Below are 20,707 nucleotides of genomic sequence, written 5' to 3'. Positions count from 1 at the left end.
CCCAGATTTGGAAAACTGCTACCCTTAATCTGGTTACTTTTGAACATGTGACTTTCAAAGGCTGGTTATGCTGCTTCATTTATTATGACCATGGGTGATCACCTAACTCTGTTGTCACTTCCCCTGCTGCTCCATGCCAAAATCCTTTGATCCTTTCACCCCAATTCCTTGAAATCATGATGTGGAGGTGCCAGTGTTGGACTGTGGTGGGTAAAGTCAGAAGTCACACAACACCAGGTTATCGACCAACAGGTTCATTTGAAATTGTCAGGTGATGAAGGAGCAGTGCTCTGAAAGCTTGTGATTTCAAATAAACCTGTTGGAACTTAACTTGGTGTCATGTGACTTCTGTTCTTGAAATCATACAGTGATTTTGACCTTGACTGCTTTCTGTGGTAGTGAATTCCACAGGCTGAACACTGGGTGAATTCCTCCTTAATTCAATCCTCAATGGTGTACTCAGTATCCTTAGACTGTGACCCCTAGTTCTGGACTTCCATGCCATCAGAAATATCCTTCCTAAATGAATCCTGTCTAGTCCTGTTTGGATTTTACAGGTTTCTAGGAAACTGTCCCCGATTCTTCTGAACTCCAGCAAATATAATCCTAAACAATTCAACCTCTCTCTTACATCAGTCTCACCATCCCTGGAATCAGTCTGGCAAGCTTGCACTGTACTCTCACTATGGGAACTACATACTTCCTCAGATAAGGAAGCCAAAACGGCACACAGTATTCCAGGTGTGGCCTCACCTAGACCACAAGACATCTCTGTTCTTGTACTTAAATTGGCTTGCTATGAAGAGCAACATATCATTCACCTCTTTACCACCTGTTGCACCTGCATGCTTATCTTCAGTGACTGCTGTACAAGGACACCTACGTCTCACTGCATTTTCCTCTCTCTCAATTTATAGCCATTCAGATAATAATCCACCTTCGGTTTTTGATCCAAAAGTGGACAATCTCAAATTTATCTACATTATTCTGCGTCTTTCATGCATTTGCCCCTTCCCATAACTTGACCAAATCACACTGAAACATCTCTGCATCCTCCTCACAGTTCACCCTCCCAAACTTTTTTGTCACTTGCAAACTTGGAGATATTATGTTTAATTACCTCTGTCATTAGATATAATGTGAATAGTTGGGGCCCCAGCATTGATCCCTGCTGTACCCCAGTAGTCACTGCCTGCCCTTTCAAAAAAGAACTGTTTATTCCTACTTTTTGTTTCAGATCTGCCATTCAGTTTTCTATTCATCTCAATGCACTATTCCTAACCCCATGCCGTCTAATGTGGAAGTCCAAATAAACCACATTCACTGGTTCCCCCCAGATAAACTCTACTAGTTATATCCTTGAGGAATTCCAGTACATTTATCAAGCTGATGAGCGGATGGTTAGCTGGCTTTTGGTAACGATAGGTTGACTGAATTTTGTTCCATCTTCGCTTCTAAATATAAATTTGACTGTTGTGTGGTGCTGGATGGCTTTTGATGGTGGATTGAATGTTAGCTTTCTTTCTAATGGTAGCAGACTATGGTACTCCAGGAAATCCCATTCTCACTCCTAAATTCCAGTCAACGACCAGAGCCTGAGTCAATAATGAGACACATACATGGATTGCCAACACAAGTATAGCCTTCCTCAACTTGTACACATTCGGCTTTTGGGAACAAAACAAGTCTGCTTATCAACCTTAAAGTCCAAAGAGCACCAGTCTTGCCTATTTTGCTCTTGCAATGTAAGACATCGACTGTGTATCAGCATTCTGCTAAAAAAAAAGCTCAACCACTTTGACTTGAGCTGTCTTGAAAGCTTTTGAAGATTAGATAGCAAAACAAAATACCTGAGCTAACGTGCCAATCATCTACAACAGGTTGACAGTCACATCTGAGTTATGCTAGTCATGCTGACAGAATACTCGCCATTCAGTCACCAAAGTGAATCTTCTCAAAGCAGCTTGGGTCTGAGGTGTGCCCTTATGGCAGTCACATGAAGTACTTCAAGGACACTCTGAGGAATTCAATGAGGAGAAGCTGACCCAGGATTGCAACACCTGGCACCTAAAATGGTGCAGCCTCCTTAAAAGTGAATACATATCAGAAGCAGAGCAAAAGCACAAGAAGAAATTGTGAGCCAGGAACTTGTCCAAAACACACACAGTATGTTTTAGAAGAAGGTTTTAGCAGTTTGTACCCCTCACTCAGCATCGCCAATTCATTGTGGGTATCTTGGCAAGCTTGTTATATATTGGAATCTGGAAATGGTTGCAAATCTGTGAAAGGACTCAACAGCAAATTGTACATCACAGAAGGCCATTCAACTCATTGTGTCTGTACTGGCTCCCAAAGAGCTAGCTGCTCAGTAAGATTGTGCCAGTACCTCCTGAGTGAAGTCTACCCCTCTTGACTTGATTAAGGTTTGCTGACAAGTATGACAAGCTTCCTTCCTTTATACCAATTCTAAATATCAAGGCAAGCTTTAAGTGATATTAGCCTCGTATTTCTGGTTGAGGAGTTGGACTGGAAAGAGGCAAAGCAAGGCAGGGATGCTATGAACATGCAGGTAAGCACAGAGTGAGTGTGTTCTATGTCAAAGAACCCGGAAATGCAGCAATGATCCAGTATACTAGCTAAGTATATATCCCTGATCGCACAGTGTCCGAGCTGCAGCATTGCAATGATCATTGCCAGTGCTGACTTACATCTTTTAAGTGATTTGCAGAGCATCATGCGTGTTCTCAGAGGCCAGCACCTTTCTGTAACCAGTGCCTGTGGACATGAGATGTAAATGGCTGATAATAATAGATTGTGCCCTGAAATATTGGTGCTCAATGTCCAAAATGATGGTCCTTTGGTGAGCTGAGTTCACTGGGTATCCACTTTGTGTTCCTCGTTAAGTTTTCTCTATGTTTAGCTCGTCTTGGAGGATAGAAGGCTGAATATCAGGAGAAAAATTGGGTTGTCAATGAGGTGTTCAACAAGAAATAACTCTCAATTGGCAACTCAATGCTTCCTACTAAGGAACTCACTACTCTGCTTGTGAAAAGCATAAAATATGCAGCAAGATGCTCCTGATGTCACGATTGGCATTGCTGGTCTTCTCATTGAATTCTGCCACAAATTTCACAAGCCCATGTCACTCAGAACATATTCTACACTTCATCCATTTCATATTGTTGTAGACTAACAAGCAAGTAGAACTGACTAGCTCCTCCAGGGGCAGATATTTATATTATCATTTCAACGCTTGAATTAATCCTTTCAGACCAAATTCCTTATACAAAATATACTACTTTCAATACCACATATTCATGTATCCTATGACACCACAGCCAGGTGTGAGAGTTAAAACTCTCAAACTTTCAAAATGCATAATAAATTTTACAATCCTTCCAAATTTTGGCACTAAAAGCGTAGTTCCCAAAATGTAAGTATGTTAGTAACTTTGTTAACCTTTAAAAGATGATAATAGTGAATATCAAGATGAACATATAATTATTTATTTACATATGATGATGATCAAATGCAGGATTCCTTTTTTTTTGAAAATGTTATTGTAATAATTCTCTATTGAATTAGTATTTCTAAACTTGTGAAAAGCTTAAATAAACAATTTTCGAAGTGATTTAATTGGGTCCTGCTGTTTCAGGATCCATATATTGTTATCCATGTTTGTGCTTTTGCTAAGAGTCGAGATATTTTCTTGTCCTAACTTGAGACTAGTTATAGCATTGATTTTGCAATTCAGATAAATACAGTTGAAGCATTGATACTTTCTTTTTAAGAAAAAAATTTCCACTGCATTTATTTGCCTGCTGAGATGACTGCTGTAGTAATGCACAAGTATTCTTGGTTTATCCACCAATAAATATTTACCTCTCATTTAGGTTGGGCTATGCCCGCATTTCTCATGGCGGTCTGAGTGATACGGAAGTCCAGTTGGCAAAGTTTCGGATTCCTGATGACAAAAATCATTATGAAGATAATGGTAGAATTGAAACTGATCCTAAAAATGTGCCTGAAGAAATACATTTTAACCCCAGGTTAGTAGCAGGCAACATTGCATTATTGCAAGGGACTGGCAGAGAAAGAGAAAGGTGTGACTTAGGAGCAGGGGTGGGTCATTTGGTCCTTTGAGCCTGCTCTGCCATTCAGTAAGATCGTGCTGATCTGATTCTGGTCTCAACTCCAGTCTCCCATCTCTATTTCATAATTCTGGTCGATCAAAAATCTGGGAAGTTTAGCCTTGAATATATTCAATGATCCAGTCTCCACCACATTCTCAGGAAGAGAATTCACAGAGTTACAAGAGAAATCATCTCATCTCCATCTTAAAACTGAGATATTTTGTTCTTCAATGTATCCCCTAGTTCTCTTTCTCTTCTTCAAGAGGATCATCCATTCAGATCCACCTCAGGGTGGTGAGCTTTGAGAAGATTTGGAGGTCAGGTTGAGGTTTTGGATATAAGTTTGCTCGCTGAGCTGGAAGGTTCATTTCCAGATGTTTTGTTACCCTACTAGGTAACATCTTCAGTGGGCCTCAGGCGAAGCACTGCTGGTAATTCCTGCTTTCTATTTATATGTTTGGGTTTCTTTGGGTGGGTGATGTCATTTCCTGTGGTGATGTTCTTTACTGTGGTGTCCTTCCAGGTTTTCTGCCTGTTTATCCAATGTAATATTGTGCAAGAACTGTAACAAACACTACATTGGACAAAGAGGCAGAAAATTAGCCACAAAAAGACATGACCCTCTCTCACTAGTATCCTTACATGCTGATGAGGAAGGACACCATTTTGACTGGGACAACACATCCATCCTAGGACAGGCCAAACAAAGACATGCACAAGAATTCTTAGAAGCATGGCATTCCAACCGGAACTCTACCAACAAACACATTGAGTTAGACCCCATCTACCACCCCCTGAGAAAAGGAACAGGAAGTGACTTCACCACAGGAAAGACATCACCACAGCAAATGACATCACCAACCCAAAGAAACATCCACCTCAGGATCTCATATGTTTCACTAGAATGACCGCTAACTTCAAAAAACCAGTGGATAAAGGCTCAAACTGTTCATTTTGTTTTCAAACGAATAACCTATCACTCTAAGTATGAGTCAAGTGAACCATCTCTGAACTGCTTCTAATGCTTTTTCCAAATGAGGACACTGAAACTGCACACAACGCTCCCAGATGTGGTCTGACCAAGACCGTGCACAGTTGAAAAAGAATGTCCATACTCTCATACTCCCATATAGAAGTACCACTATTCTGAATTGAACTGAATTAAATTGAATTTATTGTCACGTGTACCGAGGCACAGAGAAAAGCTTTGTCTTGCGAGCAATACAGGCAGATCATATAGTTAAATAGCATAGATAAGTAAATAATAGGTAAACAGTGGCAAAACAAAAACATAGGTACAGGCAAATGCTAAGAGTTTGTGAGTCCATTCAGTATTCTAACAACAGTAGAATAGAAACTGTTTCAAAACCGGATGGTGTGTATGTTCAGGCTTCTGTACCTTCTCCCCGATGGGATAGGTTATAGAAAAGCAATGCCAGGGTGGGATGGATACTTGGTGTACCTGCAAATTAGCCTTGTTGTGATTCGTATACCAGGGCATGCACATGCGTTTGAACTACTGAGTCCTGCAATCACTCTCCACTTAAATACTATGTTGTTTATCTAATCTTCTTGTGATAGATCAGACCAGACCCCCTCAAAGTTATTTTAAGAAGGTAGCCTAGACCCTAGCTTTTTCTTACTTTAAAGGCACATGCAAAGTGTCTCAGATGCAATGCGAATGGTCAAACTACTCGAAGTTAAGCCAAACAGAATTTATTTAAAAACTATAGTTAAAATACAGCCAAAGAAAGAGGAATTTAGAACTCTGTTGGAAACTTAACAGAATACTAGATGCGGTAACTATTAACTGTTCCAATGTTGTAATTTACCACAGACACACCCCTTGGTAACAAAAAAGGAAAAATTCTTACACAGACTCTCACATGCAGTTCTCCAATCCAGGAGGAAAACATCAAGAGAAAATTCAGGAAAAATAGTGACCATGAGACAGTCACTAAAGTTTCCAACTCTTTTGAGACTGCAACAGCTTCTGCTTAAAGCTAAACATAAAAACTAAAAAAATTCAAAAAAACCTGGTCTGTAAGAGCTGCCCACGCCCAGGCTGCTTCCATTGTTCCAATTTTTAAAAAACCATGGCATCACTTCCTTAGAGACAATTCAGTCTTACAGCTTCTCTTCAAAAGCAAAAACAGGACAAAATACTCCCTTGAAACCCACAGCATCGTCACATTCTGTACAAGTTTATTTTTTCCCATATAGTGCTCTGTCAACTATTTTGTCCACTCACCTACCTATGAAGATGCCTCTACGGATTCTCTACATTCCTTTGTCAAATTATTCTCTTATCTATTTTAGTGTCATTAGCAAATGTAGCTACCATATATTCAGTCTCCATATTCACATTATTGATAGGGATTATAATAGTTCAGGTCCCAGCTCAGATTCTTGTGGCTCTTCATCTGTTACAAAGAACAATGAAAGAACAAGGACAATTTACAGCCCAGGAACAGGCCCTTCGGCCCTCCAAGCCTGTGCCGATCCAAATCCACTGTCTAAACCTATTGCCCAATTCCTAAGCATCTGTGTCCCTCTGCTCTCCACCTACTCATGTATCTGTACAGACGCACTTTAGATGAATCTACCGTGCCTGCCTCTATTTTCTCTGCTCAACACATTCCAGGCACCTACCACCCTCTGTGTGAAGTACTTGCCACGTGTAATCCCCTTAAACTTTTCACCTCTCACCTTGAATGCGTGACCTCTTGTTATTGAATCCCTCACTCTGAGAAAAAAGCTTATCTCTGTCTATATCCTTCATGATTTTGTAGACCACAATCAGGACTCCCTCAATCTCCTTTTTTCTAATGAAAACAATCCTAACCTACTCAACTTCTCTTCATAGCTAGCACTTTCCATACCAGGCAACATGCTCGTAAACCTTCTCTGTACCCTCTCCAAAGTGTCCACATCCTTTTGTGTAATGTGGTGACCAGAGCTGTAAACAGTATTTTAAACGCAGCCAAACCAAAGTCTCGTATAATTTTATCATGACCTGCTAGCTCTGATACTCAAAATCCCCTCTGATGAAGGCAAGCATAACAAATGCCTTCTTGACCACTCTATCCACCTTGCAGCCAGTTTCAGGGTACAATTGGACCTGAACTGCCAGATCTCTCTGCTCATCAGCTTTTCCCAAGGCTCTTCCATTTACTGTATAGCTCACTATAGAATTAGACTTCCCAAAATGCATCACCTCACATTTGCCCGGATTGAACTCCACTCTGCCACTTCTCTGCTCAACTCTCCAGTTTATCTATATTCTCCTGTATATTATAACTGTCTCCTATGCTTTCTGCTACTCCACCAATCTTTGTGTCATCTGCAAACTTACTGATCAGACCAACAATGCCCTCTTCCAGATCATTTATGTATATCACAAACAAGTGGCCCCAGCACCGATTTCTGTGGAACACCACTGATCATCTTTCTCCAATTCAAGAAAGTCCCTTCAACTACTACTGTTTGTCTCCTGTTGCTAAACCAGTTCTTTATCCACCTAGCTAGAACACCGTGTGACTTCACTTTCTCCATTAGTTTGCCATGGGGAACCTTATCAAATGCCTTACTAAAGTCCATGTATATGACATCTACAACCCTTCCTTCATCTATCAACTTGGTCACTTCCTCAAAGAACTCTATTAAGTTGGTAAGGCACAATCTCCTCCACACAAAACCACGTTGCTTCTCACTGATAAGCCCATTCTTTATCCCTCAATACCTTCTCCAGCAACTTTCCCACCAATGACATCAAGCTCACTGGTCTGTAGCTACCTGGAATATCCCTACTATCTTTGTTGTACAGGGGGACATCATTAGCAACCCTCCAGTCTTCTGGCACTTCAGCTGTGTTTAAGGATGCTACAAAACTATCTGTCAGGGCCCCAGCTATTTCCTTTCTTGCCTCCCTCAGCAACCTGGGATAGATCCCATCTGGTCCTGGAGAATTGTCCACCTTAATGTCCTTTACCCAACACATCCTCCCTCCTAATGTTAATGTGATCCAGAGCAAACAAACTTCTATCTCTAATCTCAACATTAATCATGTCCGTCTCCTCAGTGAACACTGATACAAAGTAATCCATTGAGAATCTCACCCAGTTACTTTGGTTCGACACACAACCTTTATTCCTTATCCGTTAGTGGACCAACTCTTTCTCTAATTACCCTCTTGCTTCTTATATATCAATAAAAGGCCTTGGGATTCTCCTTAATTCTGCTCGCTAAAGTTCTTTCATGACTCCTTTTACCCCACTTGATTCCTCGTTTAAGACTGATCCTACTCTCCCGATATTCCTCCAAGGCCCATTCTGTTCTTCACTGCCTGGACCTTATGTTCACTTCCCTTTTCCTCTTGGCTAGTCACACAATTTCTCCTGTCATCCATGGTTCATGAATATTGCCTTTCCTATCCCTTGTTTTCAAAGGGACATGCGTATTCTGGACAATTTTAAAATCCTCCCAATATCAAATGTGGACTTCCTTTCAAATAGCTGCTTCCAATCCACATTTCCCAGCTCCTGCTGAATTTTGACATTATTTGTCTTGGCCCAGTTTAGTACTCTTCCCTTAGGACCACTCTCACTTTGCCAATCAATTTTGCCTACTGTCTCCTGCTAGCTAATTAATCCTTTAGCCAATCTAATATGTTACACTTTACAACCGTGTGCACGTATTTTATCATCAAAAAAGCCAAGTACACCATATCCAAAGGTTCCTCTTTAACCACCTTACTCGTTACTTCCTCAAGAAATCGAAAACTTGGTCGATTTTCAAAATGTCCTGTTATATCTCCCTAACAATGGAATCTAGCAATTTCCCCATGGTAGAATGCTAGTCTGTCAGGTCTATAGTTTCCTGCTTTTAGTCCCTCATTGCTTGAAACAAAGGTATTATATTTGCTGTTTTTAGATTATTTTCTTTCGTCATGGGATATCCATATCACTGGCTAAGCCAGCATTTATTGCCCATTCTAATTACCCAGAGGAAGTTATAAGTCAACCATGTTGCTGGGGTCACATGTAGTCCAGACCTGATAATGATTTCAGATTTCCTTCCCTAAAGGCCATGGGTAAACTAGATGGATTTTATGACAATTGACAGTAATTACACCATCACTGTGAGACTAGCTTTTTATTCCAGAATTTTACTGAATTTAAATTTCAAATATGCCATGGTAGGAGTTGAATCCTACCATTGAACATTGAATCCCATTGTTCTGGATTACTAGTCCAGTGACATTTCAGCTGTGTCAGTGTAATTCTTAAGAACAGCATGAAGGGCTGTGTGGTTGGTCTCGCTATTGTAGAGGAGATGGTTTTGTGAACAGTTGAGTACAGTAGACTAGATTGAAAGAAGTACAACATGATGTCTTTGGGGCTTGGACGGTGAGGAAGGAGGCAGCAAAAGGGCTTCTTTGATTGCAAACTAGCTGCTGGAAAACCTCAGTATAAAAACCAGAACAGCCTTTTGGCGTGTTCAGCTTGATGCTGGCTCTACAAGACCCCACCATGTTGGAGTCAAGAGTGTGGTGCTGTAAAAGCACAGCAGGTCAGGCAGCATCTGAGGAGCAGGAAAATCGACGTTTTGGGCAAAAGCCCATGATTCCTGATGAAGGGCTTTCGCCCAAAATGTCAATTTTCCTGCTCCTCGGATGCTACCTGACCTGCTGTGCTTTTACAGCACCACACTCTTGACTCTAATCTTCAGCATCTGCAGTCCTCACTTTCGCCCTCCATGTTGGATACTGGGCATTAACATCTCTGGGGCACTCTCCATACAAACTGGTCACACACCCGTCACATGGATATTGGATGACGTATGCCATCTACCTTCATGCCACATCTCTGATGACATGACACTTCTACAATTCAATGCTACATCTCAAGCTGCACCAGCAAATACCACTGTGATGCTACAGCAAGGGCACTTTGTGTTCATGGATTGGACTAGGCTATATCTCTGAGCTGTTTACTCAATATCATTGTGCTCACTTGCTTTGAGCTTGTCTGGATCCTGCCTTGCATTGCGTTTTTGTACATTGTCCCCTTATCCATAGATACCTAGCTTATATTACCAAGCCATCCTGATACAATAAATGAAGGACTGTCAAATACACCAATCCAGAGTCAGAAACTCGTTCATAAGGGATAATGAACCAAATGCTGGATAGCACACTACCTGTCTTGACTCCTTCTGCCCCATTATGGGCTAGCTTGTTTCTGGATTAAGAAGTTGCAGGTATTATGGAAGATAAAAATGGGTGGCACAGCTGTTACTTTTTGTGCAGATATAGAAGTGATTGAGTAGGCATCACAGAATGCATGTTTAGTGAGTGTTGTGATATAGGGTAGATGAGGTTGAGTGAGGGAGATGTTGCCTGCATTATTGAGTTGTAGAGCATAAGCTTTAGTGAGAAGTCAGTGCTGTAGCAGGAATAGAATAAGTATGACGTATCAGAGAGAAGATGATGACACTTAATGCGACAAATCACAGAACAACGGGTTATAGTCCAACAGGTTTATTTGGAAGCACTAGCTTTCAGAGCACTGCTCCTTCTTTGGGTGGTTATGTAGGAGGACCGTATGACATAATTTATAGCAAAAGATTATAGTGTCATGCAAGTAAACTGATATATTTAACAAACGTGGATTGCTGTTATATCTTTCATCTGTTAGAATGGGTTATAGGTTTTGGTTCATTAATATGTAAATCTCAGAACTTATTTTAAGTCACATTCTCAAGATAAGTCATGGTTTTATAAAGAAAAAGGTTGACATCTCAGCTCAGACAATGCATTAAAGGTGTGAGGTCAGAGTCTGTCTGTATCCCAATCTTGACTCAGACTGGTTCTGTTTCCAAAGTGGAATTTACAAAATATTATATGGATTGACTATCTGCATTGATTGCCTACCGGATGTGTATTTTTTGTACAGAATACAATGTATCTGTCAATATAATTCTGCTATACAAATTCACCCCATAGACATAAATGTGTGTGCGCATGCAGGAGGGAATGAGAGAGAAAGAGAGGGTGTTTGTGAATGTGAATGTGAGAGTGAGAGTGTGAGTGCATGTGAGTATGTGTGTTTATGTGCAAGTTTGGTAAAATGTGTGTATGTGAGTGTGAGAGGCATAAGCCTGTGAGAGGGTGCGTGTGTGGGGTGTGTATGCGTAAGTGTATGAGAGAGAATCTGCGTGAGTGTGTATGTGAGAGTGTGTGTGTGTGTGTGTAGTGGGGTCACCTGTAGTGTGACATGAATCCAAGGTCCCGATTGATGCCATTCTCTTGGGTACCGAGTTCAGTTATCAGCCTCTGCTTGGCCACTTTGCATTGTTGCCTGTCCTGAAGTCCGCCTTGGAGGATGGTCACCCGAAGGTCAGAGGGCGAAAGTGGGAACACCGCCCACCATGTATGTGGCAGGTACATTATCTACCTCATAGGCTGTGGGCAAGGTTGTCCTGAGTCATGGTACTTGGCGAGACCAAGCAGACGCTATGAAAAAAGATGAATGGTCGGTGCACAACAATCATCAGACAGGGGTGTTGTCTCCCAGCCGGGGAACACTTCAGCGGTCAGGCATATTCGGCCTCGGATCTTCGGGTGACCATCCTCCAAGGTGGACTTCGGGAGAGGAAACAATGCAAAATGGCCGAGTAGAAGCTGATAGCCAAGTTCAGTACCTGTGAGGATGGCCTTAATCGGGACCTTGGATTCAAGTCACACTACAGGTGACCCCACTACACTGTGTATATACACAGACACTCTTATATACTCATACACCCACGCAGACCCTCTCTCATACATGCACACATAGATCCACCATACTCACATGCTTTCTGTCACACTCACACTTTACCAAGCTTGCACACAAACACGTGCTTTCTCACATGCACCCACACACGCATACACTCACATTCATACATTCACTCAGTCACACACTCTCCCTCTCTCTCTCTCTTCCCCCCCCCCCACCATCTCCTGCACACACGCACACGTTTCACCCCATCTCCTGCACATGTACACACGTATTAGTTTATGGGGTGAATTTGTATTTGCAGAATTATATTTAGAGATACATTCTATTTTTCTCAAAAAATACACAACCGGTAGGCAGTCAATGCAGATAGTAATATTTTGTAAATTCCACTTTGGAAATAAAACCAGTCTGGATCAAGATGGGATACAGACAGACTCTGACCTCTCACCTTTAATGCACCTTTGAGCTGAGATGTCACCTTTTTTTATATAAAACCTTAACTTATCTTGAGAATGTGACTTGAAATAAGTTCTGGGATTTACATAGTTATGAATCGAAACCTGTAACCCATTCTAAAAGATGAAAGACATGACAGCAATCGAGGTTTGTTAAATATATCTGTTTACTTGCATGGCACTGTAATCTTTTGCTATAAATTTTGTGATTTATGCTACACAACCTCCTGAAGGAGGAGCAGCGCTCTGAAAGCTAATGCTTCCAAACAAACCTGTTGGACTATAACCTTGTGTTGTGTGCTTTGTAACTTTGTCCACCCCAGTCCAACACCAGCTCCACCAGTTCACACTTAGTGCTGGTGTTGTGAAGAAGGACACTGTCCTTCTTTTAACAGTGTGGCGCATTCCTCCAGATGGCAGACTCCACTGACCCAGCTGTCATTTTGGAACAGGCTGACATCCTCTGTTTTCCTTGGGGAAAAGGAAGACCATGTGTACCATCTTGTCCAGCAGGGGCTTCAGAACCATGTTCTCAAAGCAAGGCATTGATTTTCCTCTGTCTGAGGCAAATGTCAGGAACTGTATAAGGCAGCTCCAGACTGATAGTGGTTGTCCATGTGCACAACAGCCTTTTAAATATAGCAGTGATGGTGTGGATATTCATCAATTCCCAGATACCCAGTGGATGGTGTGTTGCTCTAGGAACTACATATGGTAAGATGAGGTAGAGATCAGACGTGATACTCGCTGTAAGGGCTGACGTGAGAATTAATGCAATGAGGTTGGTAAATACAGCAAGAAAACCTTTTAGCCGCGTGGAGAGGATCACTCCACCAAACCCAGTAGCAACTCATACTTAGGTAAAAAAAAATCAAGTTTAAGCCCAGTGTAATGAAGTGAAAGGTTTCTCACTTTGACAGAAAAATTCAGAAAGATAGAATATTTCTTAAATGGTAACAGGTTAGGAATGTGAGTGTCCATTCCTGTTGAAGGGCTTATGCCCGAAACATCGAATTTCCTATTCCTTGGATGCTGCCTGACCTGCTGTGCTTTAACCAGCAACACATTTTCAACTGTGATCTCCAGCATCTGCAGACCTCATTTTTTACCTGAAGATTTTAACCTACTGCGAATCCTCTTGCAAGGATGCCTTCCTTGAAGAAGCTCTCTTCCTCCCTCTACAAGGATTTCAGTGAGTCTCTCTCTCACTGCACCCCCCAGGTCATCTCCTCTGCACAGAAACTCTTCAGCCACGTTCTCAAACAGACTCGCTACCACAGCCACATCTCCTTCCTCAGCACCTGCCTACGGAACCAACTGATCCCACACGGACTCCGAACTACATTCCAACCAACAAAATTTGGACCCAACCATTCCTGATGAGGGGCTTATGCCCGAAACGTCGAATTTCCTATTCCTTGGATGCTGCCTGACCTGCTGTGCTTTAACCAGCAACACATTTTCAAATGTGAGTGTCCAAACTGTTCTGGATGTCCTTTATCCATAAGGGAATAAAAGCTAGTATGCAGATGTGTTTGACTTAATTGAGTTGTTTGGAGAAGTAATGATGAAGATTGAAGAAGGCAGAGTGGTGGACATTATCAATATGGACTTCAGTAACATGTTTTTAAGGGTTCTGCATGGTAGACTGGTTAGCAAGATTAGATCACAGAATACAGGGAGAACTAGCCATTTGGATACAGAACTGGCTTGAAGGTAAGAGACAGAGGGTGGTGATAGAGGATTGGTTTACAGACTGGCAGTGTGCCAAAAGGATTTGTGCTTGGGCCAAATTTTTTTGCCATTTATGTAAATGATTTAGATATGAACCTAGGAGGTATGGTTAGTAAATTCACAGATGACACCAAAATTGGCAGTGTAGTGGACAGCGTAGAAGTTTACCTCAGAGTACAATGGGATCTTGATCAGATGGGCCATTGTGCCGAGGAGTGGCAGATGGAGTTTAATTTAGATAAATGTGAGATGCTACATTTTGAAAAGGCAAATCAAGGCAGGACTTATACACTTAATGGTAAGGTCCTGGGGAGTGTTGCGGAACAAGGAGATCTTGGAGTGCAGGTTCATAGTTCTTTGAAAGTAGAGTAACAGATACAGGGGAACCTCTATTATCCGAACGTGATGGGCGGGCATTATTTCGTTAGGATAATTGATTATTCGGTTAATCGATTAAATGTCTTTCCTCTGGAGTTTTTAAAGTCTGCTCCTCTTTCAGGAGACTGCAGCAGCACACAGCATGTGAGGCCCTGCCCCTAACCCTGTTCAACACCACCCCCCCGTCCCCAATCCCGTGCAAAACTGCCTCCGTCCCCACCCCGTGCAACATCGCCCCCAACCCTCAACCCTGTGCAATACGTCCCCCCGCCCCCAATCCCGTCTCCTGCCCCCAACCCCGTGCAACACCATCCCCCCACGTCCAACACCCCACCCCCAACCCCCTGCAACATGGCCCCCCACCCCCATCCAACCCCGTACACCCCCGCCCCCTCTCTGGGATAGGCAGACTGGACACCAACAATAACACTGCTGCTGCCTTTGTGGGGTAAATTTCCAAATAGCGCACACGCACACAGCCACAAACACACAACTTTTTTACTGCAACATTTTGATAGGTTCCATCTTTGCCCTGTACAAGACAATGTTGGAGAGATTATCTGGGGAAGGGGCAGTTTAGGGGTATACTCCAGTGTAGAACTCCAGGGAAAGTGTGGGGAGGGGGAGAGAGAGCGGGCGGGCAGTCAGTCATTTGGAGGTGGTGCTTGTTTAATCACTTTGGAAACACATCTTTTGATGTAATGTTTCCATCGGGACCTGGAGATCTCCTGTGGATAATCCGATTTTCGGATAATTGGTATTTGGATAATCGAGGTTCCTCTGTAGACAGGACAGTTTGGTATGCTTGCCTTTATTGGTCAGTGCATTGAGTATAGGAATTGGGAGGTCATATTGTGGATAGAGGACATTGGTTAGATCACTTTTGGAATATTGTGCGTGATTCTGGTCTCCCTCCTACCAGAAGGATGTTGTGAAACTTTATAAACAGTTCAGAAAAGACTTAGACAGATGTTGCCAGGGTTGGAGAATTTGAGCTATACGGAGAGGCTGAATAGGCTGTGGCTAATTTTCCTACATTGGAGACTGAGAGGTGATCTTATCGGAGTTTATAAAGCCACGAGGGGCATAGATAGCATAATAACCAAGGCCTTTTCTTGAAGATACCAGAGCCCAGAACCAGAGGGCATAGTTTGAAGGTGAAACAATTGAAAGGGACCTAAGGGGCAACCTTTACATGCAGAGAGTGATATGTATATGAAATGAGCTGCCAGAAAAGTGGTGGAGACTGGTACTAATACATTTAAAAGGCATCTGGATGGGTATGTAAATCGGAGAAGTTTACAGGGATATGGACCTAGTGTTGGCAAATAAAACTAGATTAATTTAGGATATCTGTCAACATGGATAAATTGAAGCGAAGAGTCTGTTTCCATACTGTACAGCTCTATGACTGTATGTACTGAGCAATCAAAGAGGCAAATGGTATGTTGATAATCATTCCAAGGTGATTGAATGCAGGCTAAAGATATCTTGGTGGTGTTGTATAGTGACTTGAGGAGGCATCAACTGGAGCATTGTATAAAGTTTCAGTCCCCTTATCTAAAGGAAGGAAATACTGTATCTCCTGACTCCTGAGAGCTCCCCAAATCAGGATCTCTGGAGTTGTGAGACAGCAGTGCTAACCCCTGAACCATCTCTATCACACTTCTTGAAAAGCTAAACCACATGAGCTGTCCTACAGTCCTCTTACACCTCTCCTGTGGCCAGAGAGCAATTAAAAATTTGGGCCTGGGCCCTTGTGATTTCCTCTTGTCTCCCACAGCAGTCTGGGATACAACTTGCCAAAACCTGGGGTTTTGTCCACTTTTAAATCCACTTACTCCAATACCTCCTTACTCCCTATATCAAATTGCTCAAGAACCTCAGAGTCCATCACTTTCTCAAATTCTGTACCTATATCCTCCTCCTCCTGAATAAAGAGAGATCTGAAGTACTCATTTAAACACTATCAGCATCCTTCAGCTCCACAAAGATTTACCCTTTTGTCCCCCTCACGCCCTACACTTTCTCTGGTTATTCTCTTTCCCTTGATTTACTTGTAGAGTATCTTGGGATTCTGTCTAATCTTTCTTAATGCCCCTTTTTTGTTCTCCTAATTGCTTTCTTAAGTTTCCCTTGCATTTTCAGTACTCCAGGGTGTCTATGGTTTTGCTCCCTTTGCATCTCATATGTCACCGTTTTCCTTTTTATCCCATGCTGAATTTTGGTTATCTTGGCTTTTTACTCCTATATTTCACCCTAAAAGGATTGATTGGGCCTGTTCTCTCCCCAATACCCTTTTGAACACCTCCCACCATTCTGCAGTAAATTTACCCTCAGGTCTTTGGGTATATCCTGCCTTAGTTTGTTAAAAATTGCCTTCTGCCAATCCAAAACTTGTTTTTGAAATAGACCATCATCTTCCATTTCCAGAATAAATTTAAAATGGATGGTGTCATGTCTCAATCATTAATATGCTTGCCCACTGCTACTTCAAAAACCTGTCTAGCTTTGTTCCCCAGAACTGGGTACAGCATTGCACTGCTCCTTGTTCAAACCATCTACATAAAAGGCTTTCCTGTATAATTTATAAAACCTGTCTATTCTACACTTTTTAAAGTATTATTATCTAAATTAATATTGGGGTAGTTGAAATATTGGATCTGGGTCCACTGCTTTTGGTCATTTATATAAATGATTTGGATGTGAACCTAAGAGGTATGATTAGTAAGTTTGCAGAAGACACCAAAATTAGTGGTGTCGTGGACAGTGAAGAAAGTTACCTCGGAGAACAATGACCTCTTGATCAATGGGCCAAGGAGTGGCAGATGGTGTTCAACTTCGATAAAAGTGAGTTGCTGCATTTTAGAAAGGCAAATCAGGGCAGGACTGATACACTTAATGGTAAGGTCCTGGGGAGTGCTGCTGAACTGAGACCTTGGAGTGCAGGTTCACAGTTCCTTGAAAGTAGGGTCGCAGGCAGATAGGATAGTGAAGAAGGTATTAGATATTCTGCCTTTATTGGTCAGTGCATTGAATGTAGGAGTTGAGAGGTCATGTTGCAGTTGTATAAGACATTGGTTAGGTCACTTTTGGAATATTGTGATCAATTCTGGTCACAGGGTGTTGCCAGGGTTGGAGGGTTTGAGCTATAGCGAGGGTTGAATCGGCTGGGGCTCTTTTCCCTGGAGCATCAGAGATTGAGGGGTGATCTTATAATAGTTCATAAAATCATGAGGGGATTCGATAAAGTGAACAGCGTAGGTCTTTTCCCTGGGATGGGGCAAGTCCAGAACTAAAGGTCATTGGTTTAAGATAATAGGGGGAGGATTTAAACAGGACGTAAGGGGCATTTTTTTTTACATAGAGGGTGGTGTGTGTGGAATGAGCTGCTGGAGGAGGAGGTGGAGACTGGTACAATAATAACATTTAAAAGGCATCTGGATGGGTATATGAACAGAAGGGTTTAAAGGGATATGGGCAAATGCTAGCAAATGGACGAGACTAATTTAGGATATCTGGTCGGCATGGACAAGTTGGCTGGAAGGGTGTGTTTCCATGCTGTACAACAGTGTGACTCTAATTACTTGAGGTCCCCGTAATATGAACATTAATATGAACACAATACCATATGGTATAATTTTAAATAACTGACATACAAATACTTTCTGTACTTAATAAACAGATGCTTTATGTTGTGCTGTATTGTGATCCAAATTGCAAAAAAATCAGCATGCGACAGACTCAGGAGCAGAACCCATCTGAAACCTGGGGACTGCCCGTACCCTATTACTATCTTTATATACCTCAGCGAATTGACTATGTATTTGCTCCTCAATTGCCTGCTGTTGGGGGCCTACAATACACTCCTAACAGTGTGACTGCCCCTATTTTGTTCCTAAGCTCTACCCATAAGGCTTCATTTAACATCCTCCATATTGCAGAAACTGACTCCTTAATTAATAAAGCAGCACCACCTTCTCATTTACATCCACTTCTATTTCACCTGAAGTTCCTACTCCAGAATGTTGAATTGTCAGTCCCATCCCTCCTTCAACCATGACTCTGTGATATTAACAATATGTAATCCCACGTGCAGTGCATGCCCTTAACCCATTTGCTTTACTCTGAACATTAAAAGTGAGGCTCTCCACCTTTGCCTTACTCCTTGAGACACAGTATGGTCACATATCGTGATGTGATGTGATCTTCCTCGGCCTCGGTTCCTTTTCTAAGGCATGTTGTGTTCCCTCCTCTGACAACTCTTTTAAACTCCTCCCAATATTCCACCAGGATATTGGTCTCATTCTGGTTCAGTTTCATGAGATCCCACCTTTACAGGTCCTACCTTCCCCGGAAACAATCAGATGGAAATGACCACTTACTCATTGGGAAGGAAGTATCTAATGGGATTGAAATGAAAAGGGGACGAAGTACAGATATGCAATTCAATCAATTAACAAACAAAATAAAGCAAAGAGAATATTTGGTAACTTATCATATCTGTTAATGAGATATTCAAGTATGAATGTAGCCTATTAAAACAGTGGCCACCTCGTGACAGACGTTTGGATGGTTTCTGAGACAATATGCTGAAATAATATTTTTGTTACTTTTGTTTCCAGTTTTGGATCGTTTATGATTGGACACAACAGCAAACACATTCACCACTTCCACATGAATACACCAAAGTATTTCCTCCAGCATAATAAAGAAGAAAAAAATTAAAATATGATTTCAGTAATAGCAATATTCTGATGTTATACATATCGTAGTACATATTATTTGAAACTATGGACTATTACTGCAAGATGTGTTTTGACTTTATTAAGGATGCTATTGTATGGTGGCTAAAACATTAGAAAGCGTATGACCAGAAAAGACCTACATCATCAATTCTACAATACCTATTACAAATTTGTGCAAATTTTAAAAAACTGGGATAACTTTAGGGTCTTTATGGATTCTTCTTTGTTCCTTTTCTGGATAGGACTTTACGATCCCAGCAACTTAGAAATGATTAAGTTGCATTTAACTTCCAATTGTCTATTTTTAAAACCCTCAAATTTAATGCTAATGAGATACACACCAACCACTTGTTGGAAATTTATTCACTTTACTGAAGGCAGAAGTTCAGTCTAGTTTGATATTCATATTTCATTGAAAGCAGATTGTATAATGCAAAGTAATGGCAGTGGTTGAAATTATTCCTTAAATATAATGTTGTGATGATCAATTACATCAAGAATGCTGGCTACTGATCTTCTCAAGTGAAGTGAATTCATAAGTACAAGTAAAAATAGGATTTAGACTTGCCTACAGCAGAATTATTATTCACGTCAAGTCCTCTTGTGGTACTGTTCATTGACCATTGGACTAGCTTGAACCCTGCAATTCAATAAGTGTGAGTGCATCTCTGACATGAAAAAGAAATTATAAAACTTGGGGATGACAGAACATCAAGTAAGTTATATGTTTTCCCCATTCATACTTGTTTTCTTAGACAATTTCCATTTGCTAGCTGATGTAATGAACAGACATGTTTTCTGGCAACTGACAATGATTCAATGACTGGTTTAAAACCTTTGGGTTAGGAATAGATTGGTGAACAATGTATTACAAGATAAATACATAAATACAGAAGGAATTAGGTCAATGTAATGATAGCTGTTTGCTAGCACAGAACTTCAGTACTGCTGAAAAGACACATTAGAGCAATTTGCAAAAAATGTAAGAAGTTATAAGGTGTCACACAGTGAGTTTTGAAAAGATTTGTAGCTCAGGTTGAGGTTCTGGATATAGGTTTGTTCAGTGAGTGGAAAGGGTCATTTTCAGACATTTCGTCACCACACTAGGTAACATCATCAGTGAGCCTCTGGACGAAGCACTAGTGGTATGGCCCGCTTTCTATTTATGTGTTTAGGTTTCCTTGGGTTGGTGATACCATTTCTTGTGGTGACATCATTTCATTTCCTGTTCTTTTTCTCAGGGGGTGGTAAATGAGATCCAAGTCAATGTGTTTGTTGATAGAGTTCCAGTTGGAATTGCCATGCTTCTAGGAATTCTCATGTGTGTCTCTGTTTGGCCTGTCCTAGGATGGATGTGTTGTTCCAGTTGAAGTGGTGCCGTCCTCATCTGTATGTCAGGATACTAGTTAGAATGGAACATGTCTTTTTGTGGCTAGTTAATGTTCATGTATCCTGGTGGCTAGTTTTCTGCCTGTTTG

At 41.5% G+C, this 20,707-nt stretch overlaps 1 protein-coding gene across 2 annotated transcripts in view; it reads left to right on the top strand.

Annotated features, from left to right (window-relative positions):
- LOC132819390 (PGAP2-interacting protein-like) overlaps positions 1 to 20,462 on the top strand; it is a 116,030-nt gene extending 95,568 nt beyond the window's left edge. For both annotated transcript variants that reach the window (XM_060830884.1, XM_060830876.1), the window contains 2 exons: positions 3,894 to 4,049; positions 19,107 to 20,462. In XM_060830884.1, coding sequence (XP_060686867.1) covers positions 3,894 to 4,049; positions 19,107 to 19,209 — 259 coding nt within the window. In that variant the 3' untranslated portion in view covers positions 19,210 to 20,462. The remainder of the gene's footprint in view (positions 1 to 3,893; positions 4,050 to 19,106) is intronic.
- Positions 20,463 to 20,707: the final 245 nt, after the last annotated feature.

Source organism: Hemiscyllium ocellatum, chromosome 1 (genome assembly GCF_020745735.1).
Source record: "Hemiscyllium ocellatum isolate sHemOce1 chromosome 1, sHemOce1.pat.X.cur, whole genome shotgun sequence".
NCBI classification, from domain to species: Eukaryota; Metazoa; Chordata; class Chondrichthyes; order Orectolobiformes; family Hemiscylliidae; genus Hemiscyllium; species Hemiscyllium ocellatum.
This window is presented reverse-complemented; position numbering and strand designations above follow the sequence as displayed.